We start from the raw sequence: 10,866 nt of genomic DNA, 5'->3' as shown, positions 1-10,866 counted from the left end.
TTCACCTTGCCGGCAGAGCAATCATGTCTTCTTTTAGTCCTCCTGATTTCCTTCTAAAGTATTCTCTTCCATTTCTTATACTCCTCAAGTACCTCCTTTGTTCCTGCCTGCCTATACCTGCTATGCGCCTCCTTTTTTCCCCTCTTAACTAGGGCCTCAATATCTCTCAAAAAACAAGGTTCCCTAAACTTGTTATCCTTGCTTTTTATTGTGACAGGAACATACAAATTCTGTTCTCAAAATTTCACTTTTGTTGGCCTCTCACTTACCAAGTGCACCTATGCGGAAAATAATCTGTCCCAATCTACATTTGCCAGATTCTTTCTGATACCATTAAAATGGACCTTTCTCCAATTTTAGAATTTCAATCCGAGGACCAGACCCATCCATTTCCATAATTACCTTGAAACTAATGACATTGTGGGCACTGGAAGCAAAGTGTCCCCATACACAAACTTCTGTCACCTGCCCTGTTTCATTCCCTTTATAGCAGATCCAGTATTGGATGCTGTCTCACTGGGACTTCTACGTATTGATTAGGGAAACATTCCTGAACATATTTGACAAACTCTTTCCCAACAAGCCCTTTTACAGTATGGGAGTCTCAGTCAATGTGTGGAAAGTTAAAACCACCTATCACAACCTTGTATCTTGTAACCATCTGCAATCTCCCTACAAATTTGTTGCTCTAAATCCCTTGGACTGTTAGTTGGTTATAATATAATCCTATTAACATGGTCAAACCCTTCTTATTCCTCAGTTCTACCCATAAAGCATCACTTGACGAGCTCTCCAATCTGTCCTGTTCGAGCACTGCCGTGACATTTTCCACCTTTAATCCCTCTCACTCTGTCACATCTGAAATAATGGAATCCCGGTACATTGAGCTGCCAATCCTGCTCCTCCTGTGATCAAGCCTTACTAATGGCAACAGTGTCATAATTCCACGTGTTGATCTATCTCCTAAGCTCATCCGTCTTTCCTACAATACTCCTTGCATTGAAATATACGCAGCTCAGAACGTTAGTCCCATCATGCTTGACCTTTCAATTCCTGACTTTGTATGTAAGCTTAACAATATTTTCCTCCACAACCAGTCCACTATCTGTTCTGGTGCTCTGGTTCCCATCCCTCTGCAACTCTAGGGGAAACCCTGCGCAGTACCAGCAAACCTTCCCACTGGGATATTACTCCTCCTGTTCAGGTGCAAACCATCCCTTCTGTACAGGTGCCACCTTCCCTGGAAGAGAGCCCAATAATCCAAAAATTTGAAGCTTCTGGCACCAACTCATTAGCCACATATTAAACTGTATGCTCTTACTATTTTTGGCCTCACAAGCATGTGACATGAGAAACAATACTGAGATCACAACCTTGGAGGTCCTGCCCTTTAATTTAGCATATGACTCCCTTATCTTACTTTGCAGGACCTCATCACCCCTCCTACCCATGTCATTGATATTGAAGTGGACAACGACCTCTGGCTGCTCACCCTCTTACTTAAGAATGTTGTGGACTCAATCTGAGATGTCCCCAATCCTGGCACCCGGGAAGCAACATACCACCTGGGAATCTCATTCACGTTCACAGAACCTCCTCTCTGTTCCCCTCTCACTACAGCTTGCCTTTTCTTCCCCTTCCCTTCTGAGCCACAGAGCCAGACAGTGCCAGAGACCTAACCACTGGGGCTTTCCTCTGCTAGGCCAATTCCAACGCGCCCCCCCCCCCCAAAAAAGTGTCCAAAGCAATATACCTGTTTTTGAGGAGAACAGCCACAGGGGTATTCTGCACTTGCTTGAGTATCCCTTTCCCCCTCCTGATAGTTACCTGTGTCCTGCACATTGAGCATTGAGTGCAACCACCTCCCTATATGTCCTGTCTATCAATGCCTTAGCCTCCCAAATGATCTGGAGTTCATCCATTTCCAGCTCCAACTCCTTAACATGGTCTCTTAGAAGCTTCTTGCAGGTGGCACTCATCAGGGACACTGGAGGTCTCCTTGCCTTCCCACAAGAGTTGCATTCCAGAATCCTGTCTGGCATGACCATTGTTCTAAATATGCAATAAGAAAGAAAGAATAATAAAAAATCTACCTATAGCATAAGCCCTTCCTTGACAAAGCCTCGATTCCCCACTCCAACACTGGCCCACTAACACAATGGCAGCTCCACTTAAAACTAATGTCATTTTATTGGACCTTGTCAAGTGCCTAATTACATGCCCTCAGAAACGGTAATGTGCAAAATTTGCCAACTGCCCCTGCTCGTTTCTTTTAAACTCTCTCTCCCTCTACACAATCTGGTGCCTCTTTGAGACTGTGATGCGCAAAATGTGGACTGGTGCATAGTGAGGAATTTACCAGCGTGTTACACTTTTTTTGTCTCTGTAATGTGTTGCAACTAGTGAGGCTGAACGTCTGGAAGCAGAATAAACTCTATGGTGAAATGAAACTGAAATAGTAAAAAGAATAACTCAGAAATACACAGTATCAAACAAAGAATTATTTTATTTTAACTTAGGTGGATTAGAATGCATAGAAATACATGAATTACAGGAAGCAACATTGCTTGAGCTTCAAAGATGCTACATTATTATGATGCAGTGGTATAAACAGCAAGTGGAGAACCAAAAATATAAAAAAAGATGAAAGCATGTTGAAATATATTGCACTTGTCCCAGAAATGGTTGATGTGCATTTGAGTTCAAAGACTTACACTAAGTTGAAGGAAAAGAGAGTTGTTACTATATACTGTCCCAACTGATGGAAAGGAGATAAAGAGACAAATTTGTAAATTAAGGAAGGATCCAATCTGCAGAGTGATCTGAAAAACAGAACCAGTAGTGATAATGGGGGTGGCAGGGGTTTCAATTATCTTACGTAAACTGGGAAAGTTCTGAAATGTGCTGAAGAGGAATTGTTGCATCAATATGTATTTAGTTAATCTCTGAGGATTAAGGATGATTTACTTCCATTCCACTCTGTTTTGAGGTGGCCAATGACATCAGTGTGACATGCCCAAAGGGGTAGGCAGCTGGATAGTTCAGGAGCTGGTGCACTTTGTCTATGTTTATTCAGGGCTTCTGTGTAATCCCATATGTTCTTTCCCTTTTGAATTGTCAAGGGCAATAGTTTTAAGGAGTGTTTTGACTACATCCTTCAATAATTTTCTCTGTTCATCTGGACTTTTCTTGATGTGACAGAACGCAGTGCCCATTTTAGGAGGTTAGTATTGAGCACAATAATTACAATCACTTGGTTCCTTAGGTATGTAATTGGAATGTTTCAAATGATAATAATGTTTGGCTGGAAGTGGACAAAAACATACTCCATGTTGAATTAGATGCTTATTTACTGTATGTTTCTCTACTTGTTTGTTAGTTCTCTTCAATAGACAGTTCTAGAAGGAATAATTTAAGTTTAAAAAAAATCAGCCCTGTTCATCTGGGTTTAATTATTAAAAGAATAATGGGAGACTTTCAAAGTTGACACATTGAAATACAGATTTGACACTTTCTGAAGACCATACAGAAGGAAACTGAAAATAGAAATGAGCAAATACTAATGAACAAACGGCAAATAAATACAAAAAACACCTTTTTTGTACATGTTTAAATTGTAGAAGGATCAAAGCGTAGAACGGATTAAAGATGATAAGTGTTGTAGCATCAGGAGACATGGTTAAAATTGATATTTTGAACCCTTCTGAATGGTTATAGTACATAGAGATAAAACCATTTTCTCCAAGTACTTCTCTACTTTATGTAGATCTCTGCATGGTCTCACTACTAACCACAAGCATTCTGCCTTACTATCAGTAATGAAATATCATGAGAATAAATGTCTGCCAATCAGATATAATTTATTTTTTTGAATGCACCATGCATTTTTTGAAAGCATGTGTAATTACACTACATCATGAAAGATTTTTATACATATTAATCTTCCGACATTAGGACATTACAGTATTTGATTATGCAGACTGAGAGAAATAAATAAATGTTTATATCATAATTAACTGGTTTCCAAAACTATCAGAGATTATCTTATTGGAAGATCGCAATTAGCATTGACAACAACATTAATTTCAGTCGGAAAAAAAACGCTTTCCTTGGCTGCATTAGTCTAGGGAAGACAATCTCCTACCCTGTCAAACTCATGAGACTGAAGCACGCTTGATCCCACCCCAAAACTCAGTTTGTGTGGATGCTGTCATTTGCTACCCTGTAACAAATTAATGCCAAGAAATAACAGACAGTACACTGCATACAATTAAAAGAATCATATTTCTGAATCTTAACTGAAGGATTAGTAAAGAATAACAAAAAGAAAAGGGCCCATTCTAATTAAACAATCAAATGTGCACAAGTTGGAGCCCACCTTGAACTTCTCTGTCACTCGCGCGCTGGTCCCTTGGCACCACCTGCTGAACATCGCTTGCAATCCATCTCGAACAAACGGGTCTCCCACTGGATCGTATGCTACGACCAGTTCTCCCCAATGTCGTCTTGCTTTACCTCCTCTCTAACAAAACAAAACCCCAAGCCCAACCTTATTGTCCCTCACCAAGAAAACCTCCCGCTAATTGGATGGCACACACTCCACATCATACCTTATCTTCAACAATAACCCGAACAGGCTGAAAGAGAACAGCAGTTCTTACAGAGCTGCTAAATGAAATGCTTTCAGCATAACAGTAAAGATGTGAACCAGGGCATTACACAGTCAAAAGAGAATTCACAAACAAGAACTCCAGAATGTAAACAACTATGAATTTCAGCTGCAATGTAAAAGGAGGGCAGCAAAAAAATGTGTGTTCTACAGAAATAATGACGAGACATTAAATTGGGAATAAAGTAACTAAGGCAAAACTATCTAAATTACCTGTGTTTTCAAAAAGTGGTTACTCAGAAGGATCAACAAACTGCTGGAGGAATGCAGTGGATTAAACAGAATCTTTTGGATGTGGGGGAGATGTTGACATTTCGGACTGAAAACTTGCATCAGTACTCAAAAGGATGTTAGAGAAAATAGGGTTTCTGGTGCTGGATTATTAGACAGAGGATTCAGTAATAGTCTGAGGAGAAATAAAGCTATCAAGCTGTTGGGTTATTAGTGGCACTCAGATATTTAAAATTAATGTTAATTAATTAGATGTATCCAAAGTTTCCTGATGACACACTCTTAGAGGATAAAAAGAAACTTCAAAAATGGCACAAAAAGTCTGAAGAGGTATAAAAGGAAGTTAAACAGATGGGCAAGAAATTGCAGATAAAGCAAAGTTGGTTAAAGTCTGTGATTCATTTAGACAAAGAACAGAAATTTTATTTTATGAAGTTAGTAAATGTTGATGGGCAGGGGAATCTTGGGGAGGCAATTCATGAATTATAAAGTAAACAAGCAGTTACAATGAACAACTAGAAAATGAAAACGTTCTGAAGTTTTCTTTTTCCTCTAACATTAACTCTACTTCTCTTCCCACAGATGTTGTCTTATCTGCAGAGTGCTTCCAGTATTTTCTGTTTTTTTAATATAGATAAACAGTATGTTGGCATTTTTGCAAGGTCGTTAGACTACAAAAATAAAAAAATCTTTGAGATTATGCAAGACTTTATTTGCAGTACTGTGCAGTCTTGGTTTTTATCTATATGGGCGCACTTGCCTTGAAGTAAGTGGAGAGTAGACTGATTCCTGTGTTGGGAACAAAAAGTATGACTAGTTTATATTCACTGAGTTGGGAGGGAATCAGAGGTCATCTCATTGAGATGGGCAGATGCCAAGGAGCTGCTTCCTCTAGTTAGGGTGTCCAACATTAGGACACATGGGTTATTTGAGGGAAGTGGGGGGGGGGGAGGAAGGAAGTGTGCAAGGAGAGATACGAATATTAATGGCTGAAGAGGAACTTTTATCTCTTATATGGTCGTTGGTCAGACAGTTGAGATGAGCAAGGTCAGGATAATTTTATTTGGAAACTAAGGCAATTATGTGATATGGAGATCTGCCAGAGAATGTAAAAGACCACAATATTAGCCAGAGATTAAATAAATGGAGGAACAGGCTTGTGGGGCACATGGCCCAATACTACTTATAGTTCTTATAAACATAAGAAGTCTGCAGGTGCTGGAAATCCAAAGCAACAGACACAAAATGCTGGAGGAACTCAGCAGGTCAGTACCATCTGTGGAAATGAATAAACAGCATTTTGGGCAGAGACGCTTCTTCAAGGCTGGAAAGGAAGGGGGAAGACAGCATAATAAAAAAGTGAGGGAGGGGGAAGGAGGATAGCTAGAAGGTGATAGGTGAAGCCAGATGGGTAGGAAAGAGGAAGGAATCTGACAGGAGAGGATGGTGGATCACAAGTGAAAGGAGGAGGAGACCCAGGGAGAGGTGATAGGCAGGTGAGAAAAGGTAAAAAACCAGAGTGGGGAATAGCAGAAGAGGGGAAGGAGGAGGGTATTTTTTTTAACTGGGAAGAATCATCAATATTCATGCCATCAGGTTGGAGGCTACCTAGGTGTTGCTGCTCCTCACTGAGGGTGGCCTCACTGTGGCACAAGGTGAACTATTTCTTATGTTATTTTGCTCATTGCTCATCAGCATTTGAAAATTATTGATAAATACAGCTATTTTATACAGCATCTAGATTTGTTATTTAATCTAAATATATGACTAGTATGTGGACTGAACATCTTCCAGTATAATTAACCTAAAGATAAGTATCTCTGAAACAAAGTAATAATTAAGCTCTATGGGATAATCACTGAACTTTCAGTGTCCTTCTCCACTCTTTTAGAATTTCTTCTGCCTTGCTGAGTGTTGTGTTCTCCTGAAGATTTGAAAAACAGGGAAAATAAATTCAGCAGCTTCTGTGCGACACATTTCCTTAAATTTCCTTCTGCTTAATCATATGGCATCTGGATTGAAATGCCATACAAATAGAGAGATTAAATGCTTTTGCAATATAATGATAAACATCCAACAATGTACAGGTACCCTTAAGTTAACTGCAAGGCACCAAGATAGTATAGTAATGAGAAACACCAAACTGTGTTATCTCTAATATTCCAATGTAGAGCAAGCATGGAAACTGAATTCAAATAGAATCTTTTTTTAAAACCAAACTTGGCCTATAATTTGAAAAAAAATCAATTTAACAAGAATTTATGTCAATTTTTAAAAATCACAATAACAAAGTAAATTTTGAAAAGATGCAGTTTTATAAGAAAATTTGTTTTTACATTGCAGTCCACACAACTGCTAGACATGCCAAAATACTTTTGATAATGAAAAGATTTTGAATGTAGTCATTGTGGCAATAAAAAAAAGCATGGCAGCCAATTTCGATATACAAAAATTCCAATAACAGCACTGAAATAACTAATACCTGTCTTTAATGATGTATGTTGGAGGGGATGCTTTGGAAAAGTCTTTAAACTCTTCTACTTCTGTCTGAATGGTGCTATAATATACATCTGAGAGACAGCTTTTCTGTTTGATATCTTATCTAACAGGCAATACTTGTAATACTCTGAGCACTGCACTGAATTCCAGGCCCAAGTCTTTGTATACGACCCAGAACACATGACCTGCCAATTTAAAGGCATAAGTGTTACTGAATCTTATCTGAGCTGCTCCATAATCTTGGTTAAAGCAACTGCAGTTGCTTAGTTCTCTCAGTAAAGATTGTTTACAATACACAGAGAGGGAAAAAAATTTATTAGAATTGTGTATTAGAATTTGTATAATTTTTTTTGGGAGGGAGGATGACAGTTTAAAGCACATTGGAAAAATACTGAAGTCTCAAGCAGATTTCAAATTTTTCACAAAACTAAAAATTATGGACTATCCATTATATCTTACTGCACACAAGGTTTACTTATTATAAATTCCACAAGTAATATGCAACCTAAGTTGTTTTCTGTTTACCACAGCATAAAGCACAGGCGTGTTAATGTCATCAGCAAATGCTTTGAGAGGCTGGTCAAGGACTACATCTGCAGCATGCTACCACCCACACTGGACCCCCTACAATTCACCTACCAACACAACTGATTGACAGATGACACAATAGCCACAGCTCTACACACCATCCTTACACTTCTGGAGAAGAAGGCTCTTATGTGAGAATGCTGTTCTTGGACTACAGTTCAGCATTCAATACCATAATTCCCTCCAGGCCGATAAAGAAGCTCAGAGACCTCGGCCTTCACCCTGCCTTGTGTAGCTGGATCCTGGACTTCCTGTCAGATCACCAGCAGGTGGTAAGAGAGGGCTCACTCACCTCTGCCCCTCTGACCCTTAACACAGGTGCCCCTCAGGGCTGTGTCGTAAGCCCCCTCCTTTACTCTCTGTATACCAATGACTGTGTCGCTACCCACAGCTCCAATCTGATAATTAAATTTGCTGACGACTCTACATTGATCAGCCTTATCTCAAATAATAATGAGGCAGCCTACAGAGTAGAAGTCATCACCCTGACATAGTGGTGTCAAGAAAACAACCTCTCCCTCAATGCTGCAAAAACATTGAGGTTGTGGACTACAGGAGGAATGGAGATAAGCTAACCCCTATTGACATCAGTGAATCTGGGGTTGAGAGGGTGAACAGCTTTAAGTTCCTCAGCATACAGATCACCGAGCATCTCACGTGGTCTGTACATACCGGCTGTATGGTGAAAAAGGCACAACAGCGCCTCTTTCACTTCAGACAGTTGAAGAAGTTTGGTATGGGTCCGTAAATCCTAAGAACTTTCTACAGGGACACAACTGAGAGCATCCTGACTGGCTGCATCACTGCCTGGTATGGAAACTGTATTTCCCTCAATCAGAGGACTCTGCAGGGAGTGGTGCGGACAACCAGCGAATCTGTAGATGTGAACTTCCCACTATTCAGGACATTTACAAAGACAGGAGTGAAAAAAGGGCCTGAAGGATCATTGGGGACCCGAGTCACCCCCAACCACAAACTGTTCCAGCTGCTACCATCTGAGAAACAATACCACAGCATTAAAGCCAGGACCAACATGCTCCGGGACAGCTTCTTCCACCAGGCAATCAGACTGATTAATTCATGCTGATACAATTGTATTTCTATGCTATATTGTCAATCCTGTTGTACATACTATTTATTGCAAATTACTATAATTTGCACATTGCACATTCAGATGGAGATGTAACGTAAAGATTTTTACTCATGTATGTGAAGGATGTAAGTAATAAAGTCAATTCAATTCAATTTAATTCAACTCATAATTCCTACTATAGCTTACCTTAACAAAACAAAATCGTATGAAATTCTTATTGTTATTTTTGCTTTCAGAAGAGTAGAAGGCAGACATTGGAATCGTGGCCAAACCCTATGAAAAGGCAACAACAGAAAATGCTTTCACAAAGCTATTAATATAGTTAGATTCCACAGATCGAGCACTAATTTTCTCAATGGTCCAGCTATCCCTGATGTTAGAAGCTATAACAGAAGTCTTTTCTTTTAATAGGGAGAGACTGGGCAATGTTGATATTAAAACTATAAGACATAACAGCAGAATTAGGCCATTTGGCCCATCGAGTCTGCACTGCCACTCAATCATGGCTGATCCTTTTTTCCCCTCCTTAACTCCGTTTCCCGGGCTTCTCCCCATGTCTTAACCTATCAATTTCTACCTTAAATACACTCAGCGACCTGGCCTCTAGAGCTGCCTGTGGTAACAAAGTCCACAAATTTACCACCCTCTAGCTAAAGAAATTTCTCCACACCTGTTTTAAATGGACACCCCTCTACCCTGAGGCTGTACCCTCTTGTCGTAGACTCCCCCACCCTGGGAAACATCCTTTCCACATCTACTCTGTTTAGGCTTTTTAACATTAGAAAGGTTTCAATGAGATCCCCCTCATCCTTCTAAATTCCAGCGAGTACAGACCCAGAGCCAAACATTCTTTGTCTGATAACCCTTTCGTTCCTGGAATCATTCTTGTGAATCGCCTCTGGACCCCCTCCAATGCCAGTACATCTTTTCTAAGATGAGGAGCCCAAAACTGTACACAATACTCAAGATGCAGCCTCACCAGTGCCTTATAAAGCTTCAGCATCACATCCCTGCTCTTGTATTCAAGACCTTTTGAAATGAATATTAACACTGCATTTGCCTTCCTCATCACCGACTCAACCTGCAAGCTAACCTTTAGGGTGGTTCTGCACAAAGTCCCTTAGCATCTCAGATTTTTGGATTTTCTCCCTGTTTAGAAAATAGTCTGCACATTTATTTCTACTACCAAAGTGCATGACCGTGCATTTCCCAACATTTTATTTCATTTGTCGCTTTCTTGTCCATTCTCCTAATCTGTCTGTCCTTCTGCAGCCTACCTGTTCCTTAACACAACCTGCCCCTCCATCAATCTTCATATCATCTGCAAACTTGGCAATAAAGCCATCTATTTCATCATTAAATCACAGATATACAGCATAGAAAGAAGTGATCCCAACACCGTCCCCTGTGGAACACCACTAGCCATTGGCAGCCAACCAGACAAAGGATCCTTTTATTCCTACTCGCTGCCTCCTACCAATCAACCAATGCTCTAACCATGTTAGTAACTTTCCTGTAATACCAAGGGCTGTTAACTTGCTAAGCAGCCTCATGTGTGGCATCTTGTCAAAGGCCTTCTGAAAATCCAACTACACAACATCCACTGTATTCCCTTATCTATCCTATGTGTAATCTCCTCAAAGAATTCCAATAGGTTCGTCAGGCAAGATTTTCCCTTAAGTAAACCATGCTGACTTTGTCCTGTGTCACCAAGTACTCCATAATCTCACCCGCAACAATTGACTCCAACATCTTCCCAGCCACTGAGGTCAGGCAAACTAGTCTA

General features: G+C 40.1%; 1 protein-coding gene across 7 annotated transcripts in view; it reads right to left on the bottom strand.

Moving 5' to 3' along the window:
• Positions 1 to 2,507: 2,507 nt before the first annotated feature.
• Positions 2,508 to 10,866, bottom strand: part of LOC134359821 (kynurenine--oxoglutarate transaminase 3-like) — a 121,218-nt gene continuing 112,859 nt past the window's right edge. For all 7 annotated transcript variants that reach the window (XM_063073519.1, XM_063073518.1, XM_063073522.1 and 4 more), the window contains 2 exons: positions 9,267 to 9,353; positions 2,508 to 6,824 (listed from right to left, as the gene is read on the bottom strand). In XM_063073519.1, coding sequence (XP_062929589.1) covers positions 6,756 to 6,824; positions 9,267 to 9,353 — 156 coding nt within the window. In that variant the 3' untranslated portion in view covers positions 2,508 to 6,755. The remainder of the gene's footprint in view (positions 6,825 to 9,266; positions 9,354 to 10,866) is intronic.

The sequence above is a fragment of the Mobula hypostoma genome, chromosome 21 (genome assembly GCF_963921235.1).
Source record: "Mobula hypostoma chromosome 21, sMobHyp1.1, whole genome shotgun sequence".
Taxonomy (NCBI): Eukaryota; Metazoa; Chordata; class Chondrichthyes; order Myliobatiformes; family Myliobatidae; genus Mobula; species Mobula hypostoma.
Note: the sequence above shows the minus strand (reverse complement) of the source record. Positions and strands in the feature narration are given on the sequence as shown.